General features: G+C 38.9%; 1 protein-coding gene across 3 annotated transcripts in view; it reads left to right on the top strand.

Moving 5' to 3' along the window:
- The window catches only part of bub1bb (BUB1 mitotic checkpoint serine/threonine kinase Bb), a 76,696-nt gene that overhangs the window by 36,002 nt on the left and 13,511 nt on the right, over window positions 1-27,183 (top strand). For all 3 annotated transcript variants that reach the window (XM_060828327.1, XM_060828329.1, XM_060828328.1), the window contains exons 12-19: window positions 688-740; window positions 8,859-8,996; window positions 9,403-9,520; window positions 10,957-11,059; window positions 11,901-12,172; window positions 18,086-18,261; window positions 22,030-22,161; window positions 24,841-24,941. In XM_060828327.1, the coding sequence (XP_060684310.1) occupies window positions 688-740; window positions 8,859-8,996; window positions 9,403-9,520; window positions 10,957-11,059; window positions 11,901-12,172; window positions 18,086-18,261; window positions 22,030-22,161; window positions 24,841-24,941 (1,093 nt within the window). The remainder of the gene's footprint in view (window positions 1-687; window positions 741-8,858; window positions 8,997-9,402; window positions 9,521-10,956; window positions 11,060-11,900; window positions 12,173-18,085; window positions 18,262-22,029; window positions 22,162-24,840; window positions 24,942-27,183) is intronic.

Genomic DNA, 27,183 nt, shown 5'->3' with positions numbered 1-27,183 from the left:
CTTCCCTCTTTCAAATCTTGGTCTCTGTTTCTACTCCTTCCCACCATATTGTCTGTCTGCCTGCCTCTCTCCTTTTACTGCCCTCCACCCACCCACAAAGGTTGGTTTGTTTTCTGCAAAAATATTAGTTTTCCTGCTGCTGCTCTACCAAGGCACACTCACTAAGAATGTTGGGAAAATTATCCAACCTCATTACTCACCCCAAGTAATTATTAGATGTACATCTATCCATGGTGACCAAACTCTCCAAGCAAGTCTCTTTTAGAGACTTAGTGAAATTTATTTATTTACTTAATATTTGGAGTTACCAAGGTTTTGGCCTCATGACAGTAAATAAAAGGCAATTTAATCAAGACAGTTATAGCTTGAAGTGGTGTTAGCGAGTACCTGCAGTCCTTGACCTTCGGTGGCAGCTGTTGTAATCTAAACTGTGGTGTTTACGGTTTGCTGTGACTTGTCATTATCAAATGACATTTCTTCAAAAATTTTAGATGTGTTTGGGCTAGATATCCACTGACTTTCAAGCCAAGTTTGGAGTAGTGATAATAGCAATTTGCCAACTCTTCCTTTTTCCTTTCTTGAAACATGTTCACCTAATCATATTAGAAAGGTGCTGATTTTCTTTTCCTTAGGTTCTGGTGTTGTCTGTAAAAGTTGGAATTCACTTGATAACCCACTGTTTTTCAGATTGAATGAAATTGAGTCAAGACTGAAAAATGCGAATCTGTCAGATTGCACAGGTAACAAGTCATTGTTTTGTCTTATTACCTAGTCTTTGTATCAAATTACAATTTGCATACAAACTACTGACTTGTACAGAATAATGCTGAGGGGGACTTTGCAGCTTTTCATCTTATGCTAATCAGAACCATCGTAAGAATACCAACTTTCAAACTATTCACAACAGTTTATTTTGGGGGTGGGAAGGAGGGGGTTGTGAAAGGGTACTGATTACTCCTATCAGAGTAGACTTGCCAACCAAAGAGAATGCAATGGGTGACAATAGACACCTTGTGCTTCTGGACAATTCAAAAAGCAAAGGCACAGGCTGAACCTATTGCTTTTTGTTTGCAGAGAATGAGTCCTTGCATTGTACAAAATATCCTCACTGAGAATAGAGATTGCGTTCTTGAACACACTTTAAGTGAAATGATTTTGCAAATCAGTGATTAAATCTGGAACTATGTTCCAAAACTTGTATATGGATCTGATGGTGTCATTGCTGATTGAGTGCCATAAGAGCCACCTATTGTGGTGTCACATGGACTAGTTGAGAGTAACTAACGACCTTGAAGGAGTCAGACCTGGTCTTCCCAACAGTCTTGAATCATATGCATAACCTTGTAACAGGTAAATCACTCCAGAGATGCAGTCAACTATATTTTGCTTACCAAAGAGTCTTTTCCAGTTCGACCAGAAAGTGGCAATCCTCTCCACGCTACAGCACTTACATCCTGGAGAAGATATGACTGTAAGGTTGTCATGGCAACAGGTACAATAGCTTCCTTTGGACATCTCTGAACCTGAATAAAATGACAAGTTGAAGGATTGTACCATGTGTATGTGTGAAATGTGCATCGTAGCTGAGTGACTTGCAACAAAAAAAATCACTTATTTTAAACAAAATATTGTATAAATTAATTTTGGATACACGAGCAGGCTCTTGAGCAGTCCCTCTAGTTAAAAGATGACTTGCTGCTTCTCTGGCTCAATCCATTCTGAGATGGCTGATAAATCCACTGAGTAATCTGCAGACTCTGCCATATATCTGCAGATTTTCCTTGGGAGTTCAGGTAGTTCTGAGGTTTTTGCATTCGTCATTTTGACTTGCTTCTGCATGTTGCCGGTGAAATCTGTTTTCAGTACCTTCCCAAATATTCAATCTCCCATTTTGCTTAGTAACCATGAGTTGAATGGGTATTTTTGATCTTTGTGTATATGCTTAAGGTGTCTTCATGATGGTGCATATCAGTAGCTCATAGCTTTGATGCTAGGCATGTTAGCTTGAAGGAAGACCTGCTGTTATCTCCTATTCCACTAGAATTGAAGGCCATTTTGAAGAAACCAGTGGCAAATGGATGTGCCTGGTGATAACCTGATCTTAGTTTGAGATCCTGGTTCTCTTGAAGCTCAGTAATTAAAATTAGGAATTATCTTTTGTTTTGAATTGAAGGCAGCAGTCAACAACCAGTTCCTGGTGGAGTTAATGGAATGAAGGACCAGGTTCTTCATAACCTTCGTTTATCCAAACTGGGAACTTTCTTTTGCTGCTTCGTGATCTTTCTATGGCAGTTACATAGTTGATTCTACGGTTCATTTTGGTGTTGCATTCTTTGGGTCCTCCATATAAATTTCTATTGCCTGTCCCATGAGAGGTCGATGGGGAGGGTGGAGCAGATGGTTTGAAAGGAAGATAGCAGGTAGGACAGGTCAAGAGGGTAGTGCCAAGTTGAAGGTTTGGATCTGGGATGAGCTGGGGAGAGGAGAGATTTGAAAAATGTTGATTTGAATGCTATGATGAGCAAATGTTCCTTGGGGTAAGTAATCTTAGATTGATACACCATGGAAGGTTTAAACTTTAGATTCTTATGCAGCATTTCCATTAAGTAGAGCAGTAAGGTGATCTTTGGCAACTTTAAATCTGGATGCCCTCTTTCAACCGTGTTTTCTGTGGCAAATATTTCTAAACAAGTCCTGTCTTTTTACTATTAAACCTATGCTGGTAAGTAGCTTCCTTCAAGTAGGCAGAAAATCATCTGCTTCTGCAACAGGACTAGCTGCAGTTCATCAGATATTTTAACATCTCCGTACTGAAACTACCCTTAACTAGCATTGAAACTTTCTAACTGAACACTCAACTCCCTCATTCTGCAAGTCTTCCATTAGGTTTTTTTTATTTTTCTTGCTTCAAACTAATCAGGTGCTGATTTTGGCCTTCAATACAGGCTCAACCTGTTGGCACTCTAAATTGCTAGTTGCTTTTGGCCGCAGTGTTTTAAAACATAAAGTTTCTCACTTGCTACCTTTGCACAGCAGGCTCATACTACTACTTGCTGGGCCCTTCTGACTTGTGTTTAAAAGAGATTCCAGTGAATTGCAGCACCAAATCACAAATCTGAAATTAGGGTTTTTTTAACAAGGTCCTGCTTCTCAATGCAATCCAAGTGAGTCTCAATGCCCATAAGGAGGGATTTTTGACTTGGTCACAATGAAGGAATGCCAATATGTTTCCAAGTCAGAATGGTGAGTGGCTTGAAGGGGAATTTGCAGGTGCTGGTAATCCTATGTATCTGCTGCCCTTTTTCTTTCTAGATGGAGGTGATCATGGGTTCGGAAAATGCTCTTTCAGGATCTTTGAATTTCTACATCCTGTAGGTAATACACACTGCTTATGAGAATTGGTGGTGGTGGAGTGGAAGCTTGAGGATGTGGTGCCAGTCAAGTGGGCTACTCTGCCATAGATGGTGTCAAGCTTTGAGTGTTATTGGAGCTGCATCCATCCAGGCAAGTGGGGAGTATTTCATCACATTCCTGACTTAAGACTTGTAGATAGTGGTCAAACTTTGGGGAGTCAGCAGGAGGTGAGTTACTTGATGCAGTATTCCTAGCCAGTGATCAGTTGTTGAACCTGCATGTAAGTGGTGAGTCCTGTTGAGCTGCTGGTCAAAGGTAGACCCCCCACCCCCACCCCCAATACTTAGATAGTGGGAAGTTCAGTGATGGTTATACCATTTTGAATGTCATTGTCCATCTGTTATTTGAGATTGTCATCATTGGCATTTGTGTAGCATGAATGTTACTTGTCACTTGTCAGCCTGAAACTTGTCCAGATCTTGTTGCATTTGAACATGGGCTGCTTCAGTATCCAAGGAGTTATGAAAACTGCTGAACGTTGTGCAATCATTGGTGAACATCCACAATTCTGACCTTATGGTAGAGAGAGGCCATTGAAGCAGCATTGAAGGTCAGTGAAGATGTTTGAGCCTAGGGCTCTACCCTAATGAACTTGTACTGAGATTACTGACCTTCAGCAGCCACAGCCATCATTTTTTTGTGCCAGGTTTGACTCCAACCAGTGGAGAGCTTTACCCTGATTCCTAGATTCTGCAGCCAATGGGTCTATTGTGCCTGAGTTTCTTATGAAGTTAGGCATACATTGAGTCCATAGGGAAGTTCATTTGTATTTTACTGGCTTATTGAAATGTCTTTGAAATGTTTAGTCGACTTTAATGTAGCCTATTTACAATTGTCAGAAATGACATTGCATGCGAACAAAAGATGCATATTCTAACTTTGCTCTTTTCTGGAATTACCCCAGAGCTTGCAAGGCACATTCTTTTCTCCTTGACATACATTTTCCAATTAGCACCTGTGGCTCCTATAGTAGAAGTGAACATTGTTTGAAACTAAGTATTCTTGTTTTCTGATAAGTGTAAGATAAAAAGCTTTGGCAGTTAATCTCTTTCACTATTGTACTGGATTGGCCAATATCAGCTGTGCATCGGATTGAACATTCACTCTGATCAGGATTTGAATGTAGACCTATTTGAAACATCATCGTAATTTGCTGGATGCAAGGAGCTCATCTGAAAGCATTATTTTGTTCTTTGTGGGTATGAAATCATAAAATTACATTTTTATTAAAACGTTCAGTTCATTCCAGATCTGCAGGCTGGTTTTCAGATATTTATGTGGAGGTGATGAGCATGATGTCAGGTTGCTCCAAGAGTGGATGGAACTTTGTTTTCTAATCACACCCAGAGCAGGAATAAGAAAAATCACACTGGATCTTTAAATGGAAGAGATAATAATTCCCCTGATTAACACTAACACTAATCCTACAGCAAACTTTGTTATGACTGACACTCAATTAAACTGGCAAAAAGTATCTCCCTGAAATACCAGAAGTTTACTCTATTGTCGCGATCTCTTGAGTCGATTGAGGTTGAGAGTGTCGACTCTCTGGGAAGCTTTATTTAAGGCAAAGTTGCATTATTTAAGTGATTTTATGCTGTAAATAAAGTAAAACAGTATGTATACCACTCTCATTATGTTTCTGTTAATTAGTTTGTTTTTTTTTACATTGATCAACAGGTCCACATAATCAACACAATATTTGATCAGCCAATACACTCCTAGTCCCATAGGTAGTTAATAAGTTTGTTAAACATGAAACATTAAACTGTGTTGTTCATTTTATCATTCTCAGTATATTGATTTCTTTAATTAGTACAATGTTTTTTTTTACTGGAAATCTGTTGCTATGGTGCTCTCTGACATGGTAATGATAGAGAAAAACTTTCAATCTACCTCTTGATCCACATGCACTCACCATTTTCTGTATAATGCATTTACTATTCTGGGAGCAGGAGGGTACATAAGAAGCATTCGAATGGTTCAGTGGTGATGCAGAATTTGTTTAACCTCATTCATTTGCCTATATTGAAATTAATTTGACATTTTATGCTTCAATCTGCATTATTTAACATGTCCCCTGTTTAAGTCAATAGGAAGCTCTGATATGTTGGCTCTCTACTAATGCCTTAGTTGATCAAATAAATAAAATAAATATTTAAGGCTCGAGCAAAAATCCCTGGTTAAGATGCTGTTAGTTTTGTCCTGCCAATAAGTGGTTCTGTCTGTTATTCCAACTCTCTCTCCTTCCACTTAGTCAAAAAGTAAAGACCGAGGGAATACTGCCAGACCTTGCTGTGATTTCCAGTATCTGTGGAAAGAGAAGCTAAATTGACCTTTTGCCAAAGGACTGTTACCTTTCTTCAGAACTGGGAATCGTAATGTTTTTTTCTCTGGGTAGAGTGTAAAAAGAAAAAGAAAGGGCAAGTCTGTCATTGGGTTAAGAATGGGAGTGAATAAATGGAAATAAATTCATAATTGCCTAATCTGGGCAAAAATTTACCTTTCGTGCCATGGTCCTCTGTTTTAATAATTATTCTTTTAAGGGAAGGTCAATTTCACATGTCTGCTGGACATTCATACAAATAACACGCCTAGTTATTCTCCAGTCCAATATTTCAGTCACATATCAAAATTTGATCAGATATGACATCATTTTAAAATCCATGCTTGCTGTCTGGTCAACTGAAAACTGAAAGCCACTCAATTCTTATTTGTAGATCTTAATTGTCCACCACTAGATTAGATCATTGGTATTAGATAAACTTGTTCCATTCTACTTAAACAATCGAATGATATTCAATCTAAATAATATGGTTCACAATTGACAATTTTGGAGGGTTTTGCTTCTGGAATATTCTCACCTACCTTTAATATCTAGTCTTGGAAGCCATTTGGTACGGGGTTTTGTCAGTCATGCAGTCATTTTTGTCATTGCTGTTAACTTGCATTAATTAAGTCCCTACATGTGATTCAATACTAATTTCTTCTTGGATGTCTGACATGTGATCCTCTTCCCAATTAGAAATAATAACTTGCATCAATGATTTAAATTGTCATTTCTTTGTTTTCCTATCAATTATCATGGCTAACAAAGGAAGGTATGGTGTATAAAGTTGAAAGTAAAAACATATAAGGAGTCAAGTCAGTGAATACCCTGAAGACTGGGATAAGTTCAGTGTCAAGCAAAGGAGGTCTAAAAAGATAGTAAAGGCAGAGAAAATAAACTACGAGGGCAAGTTGGCAAGGAATATAAAAACTGACAAGCTTCTTTAAATATATAAAAAGGGACAAAGAAAGGTCAAAGTGAACATAGACTCCTTAGGACATGAATCTAGGAGATAGTTATGCAGAAAAAGAAATGGCAAGGAAGTCAAAGATATTTTGCTTTGGTTGTAATTTTCCAAAAATTCTTTGATTCTGGAGAAGTGCCCAGAGGATTAGAAAACTGCCAATGTAACACCCCTTTTTAAATAAGGGAGGAAGGTGAAAAGGAGGTATTTATAGGCTGATTAGCATAATATCAGTTGAAAAAAAGTTGGAGTGAGTTATTAAGGAAGTAATGACATTTGGAAAATGATGATCTAATCACGCAGCATAGCTTCATGAAAGGGAAATAATACCAGGCTAATTTTGAGTTTTTTGAAAAGGTCTCAGCAGAGTGGCAAGAGAGGAACCAATAGATATATTGTATTTGGACTTTCAGAAGGCATTTGACAAAGTGCCTCATCAAAGATTAAATCATAAGAGCCCATGGTGTTGAGGATGGTGTATTGGCATGGATAGAGAATTGGCTAATTGGCAGGAACAGAAAGTGGTGGTTCTTTCTCAAGTTAGTGACCAGTAAGCAGTGGGGTTCCACAGATCAGTGCTGGGACTGCAACTGATTACTATTGCATATCATTGTCTTCCGCCAAGACAATGATATGCATGTGCCATAGCCAAATTTTCAGGTGATACAAATATGGGTGGAAAAGCAAGTTGTAGGTGGATTACAAGCAGTTTAGAGAGAGATTGATAGGTTATGTAAGTGGACAAAAAATTGGCAAGCAAAGTACAATGTGCGAGAATGTAAAGTTGTTCCCTTTGAAAGAGAGAACAAAATATAAAGTTATTTAAATGTAAAACTGCAGAAAGTTGCAACACAAAGGGATTTGGGTATACTTGTGCATGAAACAAAGCTAGCACACAGGCACAGCAAGTAACCAGGGAAGACTAATGGATGTTGACATATAGGAGTAGGAAGTCTTACTAAAATTTTCCAAGATCTATGATGCTACATCTGAAGTGAGAGAAGTTTTGATTCCCTTTATGGAAAGATATCATTTCGTTGGAGGCAGTTCAGAAAGGTTCACTAGTGTGATCCCTTGTATGGAGGAATTGCTTTTGATCAAAGGCTAACAGGTTGGGATTCTGTTCACTGGAGTTTAGAAGAAAGAGAGGTGATCTTACAGAAACATATATCAGATTCTTAAGGGGCTTGACAGAGTGAATGCTGAGAGGATGTTTCCTCTCTCAGATGAGTAGTCCAGAGAATACAGTCTTGAAGTAAGAGTGCCTGTTTAAGACTCAGATAAGGAGGTATATCTTCTCAGGGTTGAGTGTCTTTGGAATCCCTTACCATATAAAGCTGTGGGGCCAGAATCCTTGTCTATGTTTAAAGCTGAAATCGATAAATTCTTAATCAGTGGAGGGATTGAGAGTTACAGGGAAAACTCAGTAAAGTGGACGTGACGAATGTTGGATCTGCCATGATCCTGTTGAATGATGGAGCCAGCTGGAGGGGCAGAACATCAACCCCTATATATGGTAAGGGGACCACATTGGTCTTATTTGACCTGAGTTAAAGTTGTAACTGTTCTTAAAACATGGAGAATTTGTTTACAGGAGGTGACCAATAGACTTGTATCTGTGGCATCTATGAATTTGTTCCTTATTTCTTTGATATCTCAATCTCTTTATTTTAATGCCTTTTCTTTGTGTTCTGCATGTTTTCTTGTCTGTCAGTGCCTCTTTGCTAATGCTCTTTGCTAATGCTCTTCCATCTTGGCATAAACCATTCTGTATTGTATTTAAAAATTTTCAAAAACAAAGTGGTATTTTTCTTTTGCTCATTAGAAATTTGCTGAGCTTGGTGTGGGCAGTGTCTGGCTCATTTTGCTAGTCACCCCAAAACAAGTTACAGCCAATGAATTGCTTTCTTTTCTGAAAGAAACAGATTGCTATTGGTTAAAAGTCCAAGGGTTCTTATTACAGCCACTATGATGGTTGTGACACCAAAGTTCATGTAGAAATAATACTCCGACTCTTATATTGTTGTATACAATATTTGGAAATCGCTGTAATTCAAAGGCTACAGCGTATTGAATTTACTTTGTTCAAACGCTACTTTTTCCAAATGTGAAACCTTTTAACTCAATAGCATTCCTACTTTCCTATTACAGATACCATAAATCACATGTCCTCAGACCTTGTTACTTGCTCCCAAATGAGTGATAAAAATCCATTCGATAATCTGGATTCGGGATCTCGTGATTGCAATAAGGAAGACCTGGAATATGAAGCACAGTTTATGAAATGTGGTAAGGGAGATGATTTGAGGTTTGCCCAATTTTAGTAATGATATGATTTTTCAGTGGTGCTGGACTGTAATCCATAAATTATCCTTTTAAATATGTCTGACCTGAAGTAATATGGGATGAGGATTTTGTTTTACCTTTTGGACCCCTCGTCGATTATAAATGGGCTCCATACTGGAGAATATTCTGTTTTGGAATAGGATGATGATACTTTTGACTCTTGGGATTCTCAACATTTATTTACATTAAAATTCAGATCTTGCATTGCTGATGATTGTATATGTCTTGCTGAACATATTGTTGAAGAACCTCTGGTGCCTTGGCTGTTGATTGTAGAATAGCATGTAGAATGTACCAATTAACCTGGTAATAGCATGTACCATACTGAAATGATTTATTTGTTTTCTAGCTGACAACAGCCATCTAAGTTCAGTCTCAGCCCTGATGCCCCCATTCTTGGGCTTGCCACCTGCATCAGCTGCTTTCAGCATTTTTGATGAGACTGCAGAAGCAGAAATCCAGAATAAGTGAGTCTGACTAGATGATATAGCAAAATTGTAATAGGAACTGTCATCTTCGCCTTTTAAAAGAAACTAGAGTGGCATATTTGCAGCTTATGTTTTAAACTCTTCCAGCACAGTTCTGACAGAGCACATTCACTGCTAACCTTTTATCGATGACAGCTGCTGAAAGTGAACTTTTGCTTGAGCAATGCCATAATGGTCAATTTTTTCCCAATCTTGATTTGTGTTCGGAGATGTCACAACTTAATTACACTTCCTAATAATTACCCATCTAATGGTGTCTCATTTTCTAAATCATTATTAGAGGCAAACATATTGCAAAATCACTTTACTTGGCACTAATGATCTTGTTTGTTGGAACCTCCCCACTTGCCACTTGTTTGGTGTAAGCAAGGAGGAGTGGATCAAGGGGAATGCTGAGCAAAGTGGTGCTTTTGTTTAAAGACCAATGCAAACTTACATGAGAAAAGAACCCTTTTAAAACCACGGTTTACAAATATTATTGCATTTTAAATGAAAACAACTTAATGCTCATTGTGAGCATTGTAACATCAGCTGTGGATTGCACCAGTAGTTACAGATGAAATGGAGCTGAAGGGTTGAACTTTGGCTGCTGGTAACAAGTAGCAAATTGGTTTGTTGATTAGTGACCAATTACCATTAACAAAGATCTTCTTTGCCTTTCTCTGCTGTAAAAGCCACTTGTAAGCTTGAAGAAAGGCAGTTTATTTTTCCTTCAGTTGCTATAAACTATGACTTTGAATATAAAATATGTCTGACTAATCAATTAAATCAGCAAACATGTGCCTCTTGGAAACCAGTGGAAGCTTCAATCTGACTAGTGCAGGAATCATCTCACCAATCCTATTGAACAATGAATATTGAACCTTTTTCTCAGTTCCCTCTGTCCATAATTACTTTCGCTGTTTGAAATATAAATCGGCACCCTGAATGTTGAAAGTATAGTATTTCACCTTGTTAACTTAATCTTTCTCATGTGGTGTTATCTTGTAATTCCAAGAAAGGCACGGGAGACTCTAACTTGCTCAAGTGGTCACTATTCATAGTGAACCTTGACAGTGACTGCAGATAGACTGTTATTTGCTTTGCATTGCACTGGAGACTCTGTCTTCAGCAGGAATTGTACGCAAATACTTTAGGTAGTTCCACCTCCTAATCCTCCCTAACCAAGAACACAAGGGAATTATAGCATTGCTACTGCCTTAGTGATTGAGATAAGCTGATCCATATAGATCAGGAATTTAAACTTGGACTTTTCTTCTTGGGGAACATTTTAATCATTAGAGAATTTCCTTTTGCATTTACTGAGCTGAAATGTGGATTGAAGCAATTAATTCAAATTATAGCTTTTGAATTTCCTCTACACAAACCTTTGTTTTGGATTGTTGGTCAGTTTTATTTTTTTTCCCCCCACCAAGGCCATCAGCAAGTTACTTAAAGCTCAATACTCAATGGCGACGTTCAGGAATTCTTGTACCATCACAGCATGTTCTGGCTGAAGGGATCTGTTCTGCTGCATGTGTAAGTTATAATCCTGTAGAAATTCTATATAAATTTGTAATTCACCATGTAAGAACTGAGTTTGCTATTAATGCAATCAGAAGAATAAGGGGCTGGAATTATTTGCAGAAGCTAGAACTGTTCTGTTGTTTGGAGCAGGGAAAGTTATTGGGTGTTTGAGCAGTTTAAATCACCAGAGGTCACAATTAAAGACAATTGGCAAAGGTCAGGAGAGAGCAATGTCTTAGATCAGACATGCAGTGTTTAAAAGGTTAGAGAAAGAAATTGTGTATTTTTCTCATAAGGAATTGATGTGCTTACAACCATTTGAGAGCGAGCAGGCTTTGATGCATTAGCCAGCTCTTTCAAAGAGGTAATACTGTGCACCAAATGACCTTCATTTTAGGCAGGATGATTCTATTATAACTTATACCTATGCTTTCTGTAGGTAGATCGGCTGAGTCCTGTTTTGTACTTTGCACTTTATGCTATAATCACCCATGAATGAACTCAGAACTTTGGAGTTTTGAAGATAGCTGTTTAGAAACACTTTTCCTGGTGAATTGAGACTGAAGCCTTTTTCAAAATTTTCTGAGAGTAATTGATTTGATACTGAGTGATTCATCCTTGCTTTGCTTTCCCTTTTTAAGAATTGTAATAGCTGGTACTGGTCTAAAACACGCAATAGTATTTTCTGTTGAAATTTGCATGTTTTTCTCTGTTTAACTACAGCTATTACTGTACCAAACTTAAATATTAATTTATAATTTCTCTGCACTTTTTTCGTGGCATAAATTAATATTCTGTTGGATGTGAATGTGGTTAAATAGTAAACTTGGCTGTGTCCTATTATGTTTTTAAGGATGATTTAGATGGGATTGAGCCCCTGAATGAAGATCACTTTGTGAGTAGTGATTACCCAAACAAGACCCTTGGCCCTTATCCCGAAAACACCTGTGACTTTAGCAGAGGGGCACATTTGGTCTCGACCCCTTTCCACAGAAATACACTAACTGATGACCAGGAGAACTCAATCAAGCAAAACTGTATAGATGGTAGTAAAAATGCTCTGAGTTCTCTATCTCCCATCAAGGAGTCCTTGTTTGACCAACCTCTACATACGAAGAAACTGAGGTAAGAAATTTTTGTGATAAATGATTTTTTGCTACCCTTTTGTTAGACTACATTGAAATTCTAATCCAAACAAGATCTGTGGAATATGTAGCCTTGTTATTCAAAAGTACCTGAGGGAAATCGGGAGGGCAAAAAGGTGACATAGCTTTGGCAAATAGGGTTAAGGAGAATCCAAAAGGATTTTATAAATATATTAAGGACAAAGGGGTAACTGGGAGAGAATAGAAACTCTTAAAGATCACCAACGCAGCCTCTGTGTGGAACCACAGGAGATGGGGTAAATACTAAACTAGTATTTTGCATCAGTGTTTATTGTGGAGAAGGACTTGGAAGATGTAGAATGTGGGGAAATAGATTACAGAGGATCTGGTGCTGAATTTCCTAAAATGCATAAAATTGGATAAATCTCCGGGACCTGATCAGGTGTACCCTAGGTCTCTGTGGGAAGTGAGGAAGTGTTTGCTGGGCCCAGCTGAGATATTTGTATCATAGTCACTGGTGAGGTGCCGGAAGACAGGAGGTTGGCTAACATGGTGCCACTATTTAAGAAAGATGGTAGGAAAAAGCCAGGGAATTTTAGACCAGTGAGCCTGACATCTGTGATGGGCAAGTTGTTTGAGGGAATCCTGAGGGGCAGGATTTACATGTATTTGGAAAGGTAAGGACTGATTAGGGATAGTCAGCATGGCTTTGTGCGCAGGAAATCCTGTCTCTCAAACTTGATTTTTTTGATGAAGTAATGAAGAGCATTGAGGCAGAATGGTGGATGTGATCTATATGGACTTCAGTAAGGCATTCAATAAGTCCTCATGGTAGACTGATTGGCAAGGTTTGATCTCGTTCACAGGAGGAACTAGCCATTTGGGTACAGAACAGGCTTGAAGGTAGAAGACAGTGTGGTAGTGGTGGAAGGTTGCTTTTCAGACTGGAGGGCTGTGACCAGTGGTATGCCACAACGATCGGTGCTGGTCCACAGCTTTTTGGCATTTATATAAATGATTTGGATGTGGACATAGGAGGTACAGTTAGTAAGTTTGCAGATGACACCAAAATTGGAGGTGCAGTGAACAGCGAAGGAGGTTTCTTCAGTATAACGAGATCTTGATTAGATGGGCCAATGAGCTGAGGAATGGCAGGTGAGCTTAATTCTGATAAATGTGAGGTACTGCATTTTCGAAAAATAAATCAGAGCAGAGCTTATACACTTAATGGGAAGGCCTAGGGAGTGTTGCTGAATAAAGAAACCTTGGGATGTAGGTTCATAATTCCTAGAAAGTAGAGTCACAGGTAGATAGGATAGTAAAGGCATTTTGTATACTTTCCTTAACTGAACAAAGCATTGAGTATAGGAGTTCGGAGGTCGTAGGAAGGGTTTAGAGGGATATGGGCCATGTGCTGAGACTAGATTAATTTCGGATATCTGGTCATTATGGATGAGCTTGTTCAAAGGGTCTGTTTCCATCCTGTACATCTGACTGTAGTCATAGATGTGTACAGCATGGAAATCGACCCTTCAGTCCAACTCGTCCATCCTGTCCTAATCTAGTCCCATTTGCCAGCACTTGGCCCATATCCCTTTGAATATTCCTATTCATATACCCATCAAGGTGCCTTTTTAAATGTTGCAATTGTACCAGCCTCCACCACTTCCTCTGGCAGCTCATTTCATACACACATCCCCTCCATGTGGAAAAAGTTGCCCTTTAGGACCCTTTTATATCTTTTCCCCCTCTTGCCCTACACCTATGTCCTCTAGTTCTGGACTCTTTCCCCACCCAGGGAAAAGACCTTATTTGTTTATCTTGTCCATGCCCCTCGTGATTTTATATACCTCTATAAGGTCACCCCTCGGTCTCCACTCCAGGAAAAACTATCCCAGCCTCTCCCTTTCGTTCAAATTCTCCAAGCTAGTCCCTTACTATATAAAAGAAGCTTTACTTTTACCATCCTCATTCAAGAACTAATTTTACTCGCAACTGAAAATCCCTCTCCAGTTTCCTGTTCTGCTTGTTCATGAGAATTGGGTACAGCCTTAAAATTAGAGGAGGTCAATTCAGAACAGAGATGTGGAGACATTTCTTCAGCCAGAGAGTGGTGGACCTGTGGAATTCATTGCCACAGAGTGCAGTGGAGGCCGGGACGCTAAATGTCTTCAAGGCAGAGATTGATAGATTCTTGATGTCACGAGGAATTAAGGGCTACGGGGAGAATGCAGGTAAGTGGAGTTGAAATGCCCATCAGCCATGATTGAATGGCGGAGTGGACTCGATGGGCCGAATGGCCTTACTTCCACTCCTGTGTCTTGTGGTCTTATGGTAATTGCTTATTGTACAAGGCAGCTGCTTGGAAACTAATGGGCTGAAATTTGGGATGAGCCAGAGAATCACTGTTAAAGGAAGTTCACATCAACTGACAATACACAGTTGAAGATGGAGCTTCTCTTTAACCCCCTTCTTACAGGAGTTATCATATTTTTAAAAGGCTTATTTGTTGAATTTATAAATTGCCAGTACTTCATATCTGGTTGATGTATTTTTAAATAACTGATTATCTTGATGCTTCACATTCTTTTTGGAGCTGCAAAAGAATGGGGAAAGATGATTTATATAAAAGAAATGTGCGTGAATTAAACAGATCATCTCAAACCTAGGAGTAGGTGATTGAAGACATGGAGAATAAATGAATTATAGAAATTGTAGGTGTGTGTAATTAGGACTATTGCTTTTGTGGAGGACAAGCACCAATATTGATTTGGGCCGTCAGAACTGTTGGATAGGAAATAAACATGCTTGAGTTGTGGGCTTTGTTGGCTAGACCAGAATTGAATGTCTGTTCTTAATTACCCTGAAAAAGGTGATGTGTGCTGTTTTTACTGATCTGCTGCAGTCCTTGGATATGTGGGCAGCCAAACTGCTGTTGGGAACTCTGTGGATTTTGACCTCAAAGCTGTGATGGGGTGGTGATATAATTCCAAGTCAGAATAGTGTGTGACTTGATTAAACTTCCAGGTCGTGGTGGTGGTGTTCTCCCGTATCCGTTGCCCTGGTTCTTTAGGTGGGAGGGATTGTGGTTATAGAAGGATCTGTGAAAAAGAACCTGAGCAAGTTGTTGCAGTACACTTTATAGATGGTGCTCACTGCCACTGGTGAAGGAGTGAATGTTGAAGATGGCAAATGAATGCCAATCAAGCAGGTTGATCTTTATCCCAGATTGTGTTGAGCTCCTTGAAATCTGGGGTGGCACACATTCAGACAAATGAAGAGGCTGCCATCACATTCCTGTCAATTATCTACCAGGCAGAAGTCAGGCATTTTGATAGGTGATGAGTTACTTGCCACATAGTACACCCTGCTGGTTTCTGATCTGTTATAGCCACAATATTTATATGGCTGGTCCAGTTCAGCTTTCGAATGGCAAGATGGCACTCCCAAGATGACAGTGGAGAGCTAAGCAGTGTTATTGAATGTCAAGGGGTGGCTTTTTTTTCATTTGAAGATGGTCATCATCTACAACTTACCACACCAACCCCAGATGTTATTTACCCCTTGCTACATTTGGATATGGACTCTTTCAGTATTTGAGTCTCAAATGGGTCTGAACATTGTGCAGTTTTTAGTGAATGTCCCCACTTCTGACCTTGTGGTGAAAGGAACGTTATTGATAAGATAACTGAAGATGTTTGGGTGTAGCTCATTATCCTAGGAAACTACTGTTGCAGTGATGTTCTGAGATTGAGATGATCATCCAATGACTGAGATCATCATTCTTTATTCTAGGTATGACTCCAGCAGTAGGGAGGTTTCTTCTTGACTCCCTTTGACTCCAGTTTTGATATGACTCCTGGATGTCATGTTAGGATCAATTAGGGTCGTAGATATATACAGCACGGAAAGAGACCATTTGGTCCATCTCATCCATGCTGACCGGATATCCTAAATTAATCTGATCCCATTTAGCCCATATCGCTCTCAACCCTTCCTATTTATATTCCCATCCAGATGCTTTTTAAATGTTGTAATTGTACCAGCCTCCACCATTTCCTCTTGGCAGCTCATTCCACACATGCACCACCTTCCTGAAAAGGTAGCTCCTTAGGTTCCTTTTAAATCTGTCCCCTCTCTCCCAAAACCTATGCCCTATTGTATGGACTTCCCCCATTCCAGTGAACCATTTCAGACTCAAATACTAAAGCAGTCCATATCCAAATGTAGCAAGGCCTAGACAATATCTAGGATTGGTGTGGTAAGTTGCAGATAATGACCATCTTCAATAAGGAAGAATCTCATTTTATAAACCTCCAAGGCCGCCCCTCAGTCTCTAAGGCTCCAGGGAAAACAGTCCCAGCCTTTCAATCTCTTCCTATAGCTCAAATCCTCTTCTGCCTTGAAGTCGGAGACAGTCACTGTCACCTCACCCAAGAAGTTCAGCTCTGTTGACCATGTAATAAGGTCAGGAATGGCCTGTGATCTTTGCTCTAGTCCCTTGTAGACAGGCAGTGAAGGCTTAATGGATCATCTTGTGAAGCTAGTGTATATCTCTCTAGAGAGTGGAGAGACAGCCGGTCTTGGGGTTGGTTTCAGAAATGGGGTGATGAGGGTAGGAAAAGAATGAGCATAGTTTGCCATACACTCAAAGAACAGTAGCACATGAACAGGCCCTTTGGCCCACTAAGACTGTGCCAACACATGACACCTTTCAAAACTTTTTTAAAAAAAGTCTTTTGCCTCTAAGCGTTCGGTATCTCTCTATTCCCTGCCTATTCGGATATCTGCATCTTAAGTGTTGCTGTTGTAACCACCTCATTCACCACCATCTCTGGCAACGCAACCCAGACACTTACCACCCGCTATTTAAAAAATACTTGTTGCCAGTAAACTTACCTTTTTTTAGAACCTTAAATCTACGGCTCCTAGAGTTAACTTTTTTCTACCCTGGGAAACAGACTTCGACTGTCCATTCTATTGATGCCTTTCATAATTTTGTTAGGTTGCCCCTCATCCTTTGAAATTCAAGTGAAAACCAACCAAGTTTGCCCAATCTCTCCTAATAGATACTATCCTCCAAAAAGGTCACATCCTGTTCATGTACCCCTTCCAAAGCTTCCTCATCACTCTGGCAGTATGGTAACCAGATCTTCCAAAATATGCTACCTTGCATTTGTCTGGATTAAATTCATCTGCTATTTCTCCACCCAAGCCTCTAATCTATCTATATCCTGTTATATCGTTTGGTTATTCTCACTTTCCGCAGCTCCCCCAATCTTTGTGTTGGCCACAATCTTAGTTAAATATGCTACAAACAAGAGGTTTCTGCACTGATCCATGCGGGACACCACTAGTTACAGATCTCCAGTCAGAAAAGCACCCCTGCACCGCTACTATCTACTATGACTAAATCAGTTTTGTATCCATCTTACCGGCTCACTCTGGAACTCGCGTGACTTCATCTGTTGTATTAGCCTGCCATGAGGGCCTTTTGTGATCTTTAGCAATGTCTTTAACATCCAGTGCCCTGCCTTCATTCACCATCTTTGTCACTTCCTCAAAAAAAACTCAATCAAGTTTGTGAGATGCAGCTTTCCATTGATAAAGCCATTCTGGCTGTTGCTAATAAGTCCAAACTTTTCCAGATGTGAGTAAATCTTTTCCCTAAGAATCTTCTCCAATAATTTCCTTACCACAGCCAAAAGATAGAGTGAGACAGGGGATCAGTATGGATTGGAATCAATATAATCCTACGTTTGTGAATTTTCATGAATGTTCTGTAATTAATCCCACTGTGGTAATGTTCCTTCACGTGTTTGATATGATTCTTATTTGAAACTTGACAGTTGAAATTTACATGTGCTGGGTAATTTTAGTCTTCTCTGTTGTAAATGATGGGACAATATTTGAGTATTAGTTTGTACCACAGTCCAATTCAGGAAGCAAGTGAAGATGGTCTGTCCTCTGCTGCTACCACCTCCTCTTCTGCGGTTTCCTCTTCTTCCATGGGAGGACTTGGAACTATGAGTGACTTGAATGTCTTGGAGAAACTTGAACTGGGCCACTTGAACTCTTGTGAGACCAACAGTATGAACTCCACCTCAGGTATGACTTGCTGTCTGTATTTAGTCTTTCATAGTTAGATATAACATAACCAAGTCAGCAAGACAACTGTTCAGTTACTATTCTTGACAGTGTGACTAAACTAGATTGACTTTTTGTGTTAATTGCTAAGGGTGGATTGTGATTTGGAGGATAGCTGGTGATGATTAGTGTTGAATCCAAGCAGGTACTACAAATACGATCTGATTATTTAAAGAGACATAGTATGAGGTGCTACAATTAACTATATAATTATAGTTTTGGAAATTTTCCATATATTATTTTTTGTATTTGGATGTTGTGACTATTTCTAAGACTTCCAAATATTTGTTTACAAAACAAAATAAATGATGTAATGAAAAGCATTATGCCCAGGAATGGATCACTTATTGAATTTTTTTTCTTGATGTCTGACTAGAAGGTAAGATTTTATTATTTTTTTGCTTTATTTTGTGGAGGTTAAGCACCTCAAGCTCGCTGATCCCTTAGCTCTGGCCAAGGCTGAGTGTTTACATTGTCTGCGACAATTATGCTTTGAGAACCTGTCACTGATTTGAAATTGATTTCAGTCAAGTCATTCAACTCAATAGGAATATGTTTTACAGCTATATTTATAATTAAAATGCAAGTCTGCTTTTAGAAAATCAGTGTCATTTATTGAAATCCTTTATTTCTCCCATTGTATTGCTTTGCAAACTTCATTATTCTATGTAGTTTGTAATTCACATCTATGAACCAATGATATATTTTTAGTAGTTAACAGCGCCCCACAGTGCTTGTTGATTAAATTCGATGTATGTGCTCTCCCAAAGTGGGTCTTGCTGAACAAGGCAGGTTGGGACCAGTATGTCCCTGGCCTCCAAATAGAGGTCAGACATAATACTTTTCCATTATTTCTGTTTTAATCTTACTAAAATCCCATGGATCCTGAAATATTTTGAGGCTCCTTTCTCAACAGAGTCCTGTGAACATTGACTGCAACCCACTTACCCACCCTTGCAATATAAATTCAACCTGGCAGATGATTCTATAGTCTGTAGCTATGTTCTTTGGCTTTCTTCAGCTTCCAGCTTGGAATCCTTTTGGAAGGCTCTGTGCCAAATGAGGCAACTGCAGGAGATATGGTTGACGTGTAGTTCTAGTTGCTTTAAATATGCAGTAATGTTTATTTTAATTGTATTTAATAATCAAAGCTGAGACAGACATTTGTGGGCTTGGCCAAAGTTTTGTTAGTATTATTCTTTCCACTGAAGTCAGATCACTTTGTTATTGTATGGGGTAAACTCTCCTGCTTAACTCCTCAGTTTCTTGGTCTTCCTTGGGCTTCTCCACAACATGGGGTGTTGTGGAAAAGCCCCGAAACATCGATATTCCTGCTCCTCGGATGCTGTCTTACCTGCTGTGCTTTTCCAGCTCCACTCTAATCTAGACTTTGATTTCTAGCATCTGCAGTACCCACTTCTGTCTAGTGTAGGATCTCCCCTTCTCCTAACTACGAACCCTCACAGGATGAAATTCTGGCCAGAAGCTCGTCTTATGCACCAATATGTACTCATCTGCTAATTCTGATGCTCTTCTCACTTCCTGAACTTTCTGTTGCTTCACATGAGTTCTTACCATCTCTTTCTAAACTCCTCCAGCAGATAAATATCTTAGAGCCTCAAAAGTCATCTATTTTCAAAGTGTGCACCCATTGATCAAAATGACTGTTTAATTCTTTCGAACTCAACTCAACATAAGGCTGACCTGGTTCCTCCTCTGTTTCTGAATCGCAGTCGATATGTTTCTGGTACCAATTCATAAGCATTTGTCATAGCATGTTTAACCTCCTTCATAATCTCTTGATACTTCATCTGACAGCGCAGCAAATACCTCACCTAGCTCTGCCTGCCAGCTCAGTCTGAACTAGCATTACCTATAAATCTTTGGACCATTCCATCTGCCTAGTCAATTTTTCAAATGAAATAACGAAAGCTTCGACATCTTTCTCACCAAAATGTGGCAGCGTTTTGATGTATATATATCTATCCTGTTACTTTACTTTAGTGCTGACTAAGTTACAACCTCTCGAGTTTAAATTCTTTGTCTCTCCCTTTCTTTTCTCTTCTCAGCTAAGAACCTTCTCTCTTTTTTTTTTCCCTCTCTCTCCCTCCCTCTCTATCATTGTACTCCATTTTCCTCAATTGCAATTTGTTTTACTACCTGTACTGCACTTGTCTGTTTCTCTGATGCACCTGGGTTTGAGTAACTCCCTTACAATTTTAGCTTTACTTTTGTCCTTAAACCCAAACCTAACATATTTACTAATTCTAAAAGTATGGCCTTTTTCGTTCCTTCTAAACTTTCTTGGCAAATTTGAGAATCTTCCTCCAATCCTAGAACATCTTTAGCAATTTTAAGAGCCATTTCTCTCATTTCTAATTTAATCTGCCACAGGACACCGAAACTAAACAATTTGCCTCATCTATGTTTTATTTAAAGATCTAGGACACTAACCTGCAAGTGTTTTAAATCTGGGAATTTTCATACCCTGAATCTATTCAAATCTGTCTAAACCAGTTCAAATCCCAGACTGGAGTCCTCAAACTGTTATGACGCAGAGTAAACTCTCCTGCTAAATTTAAAACCCTCAACATAGAGAAACTTTATCCCATGCAGTAATCTGTGGAAATTCGAGAGGCCAAGAACTTTTACTTTAAATAGTTAACAACTTTATTTCTTACCGTATAACAGAGAATAATTAACCAACAACCATTTATAACTCCGTCCTCTTAACCTATCTTTTACTTTCCCTTCTATAATACTAGTCTGATAAAACCCCTGATTAAGATTTACAAAACAAAACTACTTACTTCAAAACCAGGCAGCTTTCAGTTTTCTCTGTATTCCTGTCTTCCTTTTTCTTGGGGATTCTGTTTCACCGGTCACTGATCAATAAAGGTACCTTTTTAAGAGAGCTATTTTTCTGGGCAGTGTGCTGATGTCATTGGTTTGGCAGTTCTCCTCCCAATTGTTCCTTTTTTTTCCCCCTCTGGTCTTACACTCCCAAAACATCAGGTTGTGTCATTGGCTTTTAAGATTGTAAATAAACTCCATTCAAATTTGGTATTTTCAGGCTATAGTTTAAACAGGCCAAATTCAAATTTTTTTTTTGTCTCCTAGCAACTCAGCCAGTGCTATCTGTTCTGAACCAAATGTTACATTTTGTCTTATTGAGAACACTTGGTGCTGTCACTGCTAACTTTTAACTCTCTTAAAGGTACAGTACACCCACATCTTCAGAACAATTTTGCACATAACATATTCCAGAAACAGTTAATTTCTCTGATTTTGATTTAAGTATCAAATGAATAAAGCTCAAATTTGTCTTATCTGGCAGATGAGATCGACTTGCAGTTGTTATCTAGTGATCTTAAAATCAAGAATGTTGTGTTGCTTTAATACTCATCTAGTACTTTCTAGGCTTTAAGCTTGAACCATTGTTTTGATAGTATAAGTTCCTCTTCATTACAATAACCAGAGCCTCCAGTCTCCACTAGGACATGGCTGCCTATATTGCTTTGACGCTGGTACAGTTGCATTTTCTGTTTGAGTTGTAAATGTTAGTCTCCAAGTTGATGTAATTTGTCTATCCTGTTGTCTCCCAAATTAATGTTTAAATATTCAGTAAACATTACAGCGTACCCTTGGCTCTGAATTGCTGCACTATTATACAGATCCAAATATGCTTGTGTTCCTTGTTCCTGAAAGATCCGTTTTAATGAATTCCAGATAATCCATGGGATCTAGAAATCAGGAAACAATTGCTTTCGTCCCTACCCGTGCCATTGAGTTCGTTCCCAGAGTTCCATGTTCAGAATGGCCCAGTACCTACATTTGAAGATGGACTTGAGCTTACTCTAGGTAAGAAACCGTATATGTTGCTGCGTTCAAATCACCAGGTGGTACTTTGATACAAGTGGCTTGGAAAAGAAGCATAAATTTAATGAGTTCAAAATTGTAATGGGGCCAGTCTGACAAAAAGTGGTTTCACAGCTGATGTTGGGTAAGTGTTGGCTTTAGTCAAACAATTTTATGTTGGATGTCTGCAGAGAAAATTGGGAATTCCATGCAATGAATCTTCAATACTGTATTCACATCATTATATATAGCTAGTTGTGTTTATATTTTATTGGCTTTTAACTATAGATTTCGTCTTAGTCTGATTTGTAATGGGTAACCACTTGTTACTTGGAGTAGATGTTCTCATTTGTGCTACTGAAAGTTTTAAAAATTCTTCATTTTAGGATGAGTGAATGTGAGCTGAATTTTTCCAGGTACCAGTCTAGAGAAACTTTTAACTGCTATAAACCTTGGGCTAAGCTGTTAACTTTGCTCTCCAGAACTGTAGTCATGACAATGAAGGTTTCTATACTCATTTGCAACAAAACTCTAAAGGTGTGACACATCAGCTAGTGAGGATCCATGGAAGTGTAAATCTGAAAAATGAAGTAGAGTAGGTTAATAAGTAGAAGAAAGTGAGGACTGGAGATCAGAGCTTAAAACAAAGGAAGAAGGGCTTATGCCCGAAATGTCGAGTCTCCTGCTCCTTTGATGCTGCCTGACCTGCTGCGCTTTTCCAGCAACACATTTTTAGGTTAATAAGTATCCAAGTTGTTGTCATGCAACACGTGAGCTTTGTTAGAGTACATCAAAGGAACTGCAATGTCCTTGTCAGTGAATATCATTTATGTAGGTTCCCAGCAGTTCAGCACAAGACTTGAATTGTTGGACTTACTGCAACTGGTAGGTTTTCTTGTGTCCCCCAGCCTGGAACTTACATGGTACTGAAAGCCACCAGGTCATCGTAAAAGGATTTCAATATTTTGGTCTGCACACAACTATGATGGAAACCTTTGCAGCCAGCAACAGTAGCTTGTGCAATTTTGTTTACAGAGATCTGGGCTAGGATTTTCTTTGAAATAAACAACAAGTTTGTCTTTTATCTAACATTTTTTAATGGAATGAAGCATGAATGTAATCAAGCAAAATCTGTCACCTTAAGGTACCCCATCTAAATATTAAAATGTACCCTGCCCCTAACCTTTGGAGTGTCTTAATGAGCAGACGGGGGCAATGCAGAATGAGTTCCCACCCAACCTCCCTATGTCTGGTCCTGCTCCCTCACATACACTGGGAAGGGTTTGGACCAGTTAAGATAGCAATGCACCTCTTCTAATGCTTCATTTGCCCTGGTCTGTGCTGTTTGTATAAATGCAAGTCATAACCTCCCTGATGATCCCCTCAGGTTAGCCAACTCCTGTCCTTCTGCCCACAGGCTACATCTCATTTCTCTTTTCTCCTGCTTCTACTGAACACCATCACCACCAACTCCAGTAAGCCCATCAGTAGCAAATGCAGAAGAAAAGTGGCCCCTAGTATCCTTGCCAATTTTTCCAGTTTTATTTTACTGCATTTGAACAGCAGCTCAGTAGGCCACATTGGACTCCTTGGTAAGGTACATTGAGGTCTGTATGCTGCTGGCTGGACTAGCCTAGTTCAAAGCATTTTACTCTTTAAAATGATTTGTGTACTTATTTGTAAATTCTTAAGTATTTTAATTCTTGCTACTTCTGCATTGACAGGGTTACAAACCAGATTCCTTGTACTAGTTCATTTCATAGTAGTACTTCATACAACTTGAAAGCATTGCCCTTTTAATGGGGGAAATCAGAATGTATCTTGGTGTAATTAATGCAGTTATTGATTGTATGAAAATGGAACAAAGTTGTACCATCTTCAACCTCTTAAAATTTGCTGTTTAAATTATTTTTGGCTGAAGCTTGGTTTTTAACTTTTGGTCTAACGATTCTTTTAGTTTTTTAAGGAGAATTTTGTAGGTCACATTAAATATAATTGTTCCATTTTGAATGTGTTTCCTCCTTTGCTGTAATTTGTCAAAAATTATATTTAAATTCTGTCAAATGATATTATTGAAATATTGAGGAATAAGAGCAAAGGCTAACCCAAATCTCTAGTATTGAATGCTGCGGCAACATATCTCGTGTTTAATGGGCTTTTTGGCCAGCTGCCAAAGTGTTTTTTTTAATAAAGGTATTTGATTTAGTAATCCTAAATCAATGTACCTCCGTTACTATCTGTTTTACTTTTCCTGTTTGTTGTAACTCAAATGATGACACTCACCTGAGCCAAAAGCTAGTGGGTTCAAGTACCATTCAAGAGAAGGTAGTGCTGGAGTGTCAGCCTCTGTTAAATGTTGCACTGTCTGAAGCATCTGTTTTTAGATAGCTTGTTAAAACTCAGGCTTCATCTGCCAGTATGTTGACATAACTGATTACTTTTCATTGTTTTGGAGAAGAGCAGTAGTCTTCCCTGGGGCCCTAGCTAATCTTGATCCATCAACCAGCACCTCAAAACAAGTTCACTGATCGTGTACATCTGTGTTGTTTGTGCAAACTTGTATGTGAATTAGTAGCCATGTTGCCAATATTAAAAATACTTCATTAGTCATTTTTAAAAAAAGAAATGGCTCTTGAGATTGTGAATGGTACTATAGCCAGTAAATGCATTTTATTTCTACAGGTTCACAAACTTTTAATATCAAACTAGCAGCAGTACATGAGCAGTACCGTGTTTTCTATGGAACCAATCCAAGATTGAGCTTGTCCAGAGCTATTATTAAGGTAGGTATCTTGTCAATATATTAAAAACAACGTCCTTTCTTTCCAGCAGTGTCAGGTGTTTTGCAGGTTTGGGTAACAAAAATACCTGATACAAGCTGTTGCTGTTTAGTTTTGTTGTTGATCAGCACTAAAGTGTGGCCATTTTGGAAGCTCTTTTGCTGGAGAGGATCTTAATGGATATTAGAGATGAATGTTTGTGATCCATCTTTTTCAGTCTATACACTCAATTTAATACATCAATATTGATATATTGGAAATTCTTTAAAGACCTATTCTGGTAAAATGAAAACCTGCAACTGGTCCAGCAGTCCGTTTTTATTTGCTGTGTAAGTATGGATCATGGAGTCATATTAGACTTGCGCAGTGTTTGAAGTGGGAGCATTATCCTTTTTACTATAATTGGTTTGATGGAAGTGTATGCAAGCATCTTGGGGCTAAGCCCTCTTTAACAGCTGAGTCTGAGGATGTTGTCTAGTTAACCTAAAATTTGTATTTGTACAAAGCAAAACAATCCTGTGGTGCATTACCAACCAGTCTTAGGATGTGGATGCTCCCCAATCTACCTGTAGATCTCCGTTGAAGGTGATAAATGGGTCAAAATTCCAATGCCTGTCCTGTTGTATCAAATCTCTAGTTGCTGGGGAAAAAAATGTTCATTCAAATATGTAATAAATGTCTGAAATATTTCAATGCTTTTCTGATATTTGGCTGTCAATTGAAAACCGGGTCCTGCTGCACCCCTATTTAGCCTGTTTGCACTTGGCTATGCACAACAGAACATCAGAGGTGTGGAACACTTTCCATTTGTCTGAATGCGTGCACCTTGAACAATGCTTAGCTCAATACAGTTCAGGAAAAAGCTTAAGTTGTCCCCCATCATACTTTAAATATGCATTCACTCCTGCACACAGTGGCTACAGTACATGATTTACAAATTACATTCAACCAATTTGCAAAGCTGCTTCAATACACCTGTAACCACAACCACCTAGAAGGATGAGGTTAGCTTGCATGTGGCGATGCTGTGCAAATCTCTCCATGACACACAGCATCCTGGTTGAAAATATTGATGTTCCTTTGCTGACACAGGAAATCTTGGAACTCCCTTTCTGACAGTGCTGTGGGAATACCTACACCATAAACACTGCTGATTCAACAAGATACCACATCATACTCAATGAAATTGCATACTGATAGTAAGTGCTTCCCTTGCTAGTGACATAAACACTACATGAATGAGCCAAACTAATTGCCAGAAGGGTGAGATATTTGATATACTATAAATGGCTGGCTTTGGAATAACACCCCAATGTAGGAAATAAAATTAAAATTCCATTGAGTGGGTTTTTAAAATGTACTCCGAGGAATAAAGTCTGATTGCCAAAGTGAAGACTTTCAAGGTTTTGTTCCTTGAATCCTGCTTTAGTGTATGTACGCGTGACTTTTCCTGATGCTTGAAAAATGGTTATGGATTTTGTTGTCCTTCTCGTGACTTTACTGAGGGTCAGCTTGAGCTAACTTCACAGTAGCAAGACTGTCTCTGGCAACTTTCGGAAATCTGTGGCATTTTCACAAAACTGAAATTGGTGGAGAAACCATGCAGGTCTAGTGGCATCTGTGGAGAGAAAGCAAAATTAATGTTTTGGGGATCAGTTATCCTTTAGAATTGATATTTGAGCAGTTTGCAGAGGCTATCTTGAGGTTGCCAAGACTGAACAGCAGTAAAGATAATAGTGGACTATAGTTTCCATGAATGTTTTCAAAGGTTTTGAAAATGCAAATGTACAATAATCCTTTCCTTTAGCAGACAAAATTTTGTAAATCAATAGATTTATGACTGTGAACACACCTGACTAGTGATGGTAACGTAAGAGGTAGAGCTCTTCAACTGGAAAAGGCTTCTAAAGTGTACACCATGAGGCCTAGAATTTTAACAATGGAATTGGTGGATTTCAGCTAATTTGAGCTTGGCCAGGTTATGTGGGATTTTTGTGGGTGAGAGGAGAGGAAAAGAGGAGGAGGAGGATGGTATTTAGAATGAAGAAGGTATTAGTATTGGAAATATCTAGCTTGAGTACGCACATCCTGATTCAGTTCAAAAACAACATTCCCCTTTGCAACTTGAATTTATATAGGCCTTTTAAAGCAGAAGGTGCTCCTCGAGATTTCAGAGATATTAGATATGTTTGGGTCTCTAACTGATGGGCAGAAATCAAATTGCCACTACTGTTCCAATATTCCC

The sequence above is a fragment of the Hemiscyllium ocellatum genome, chromosome 8 (assembly GCF_020745735.1).
Source record: "Hemiscyllium ocellatum isolate sHemOce1 chromosome 8, sHemOce1.pat.X.cur, whole genome shotgun sequence".
Classification (NCBI taxonomy): Eukaryota; Metazoa; Chordata; class Chondrichthyes; order Orectolobiformes; family Hemiscylliidae; genus Hemiscyllium; species Hemiscyllium ocellatum.
This window is presented reverse-complemented; position numbering and strand designations above follow the sequence as displayed.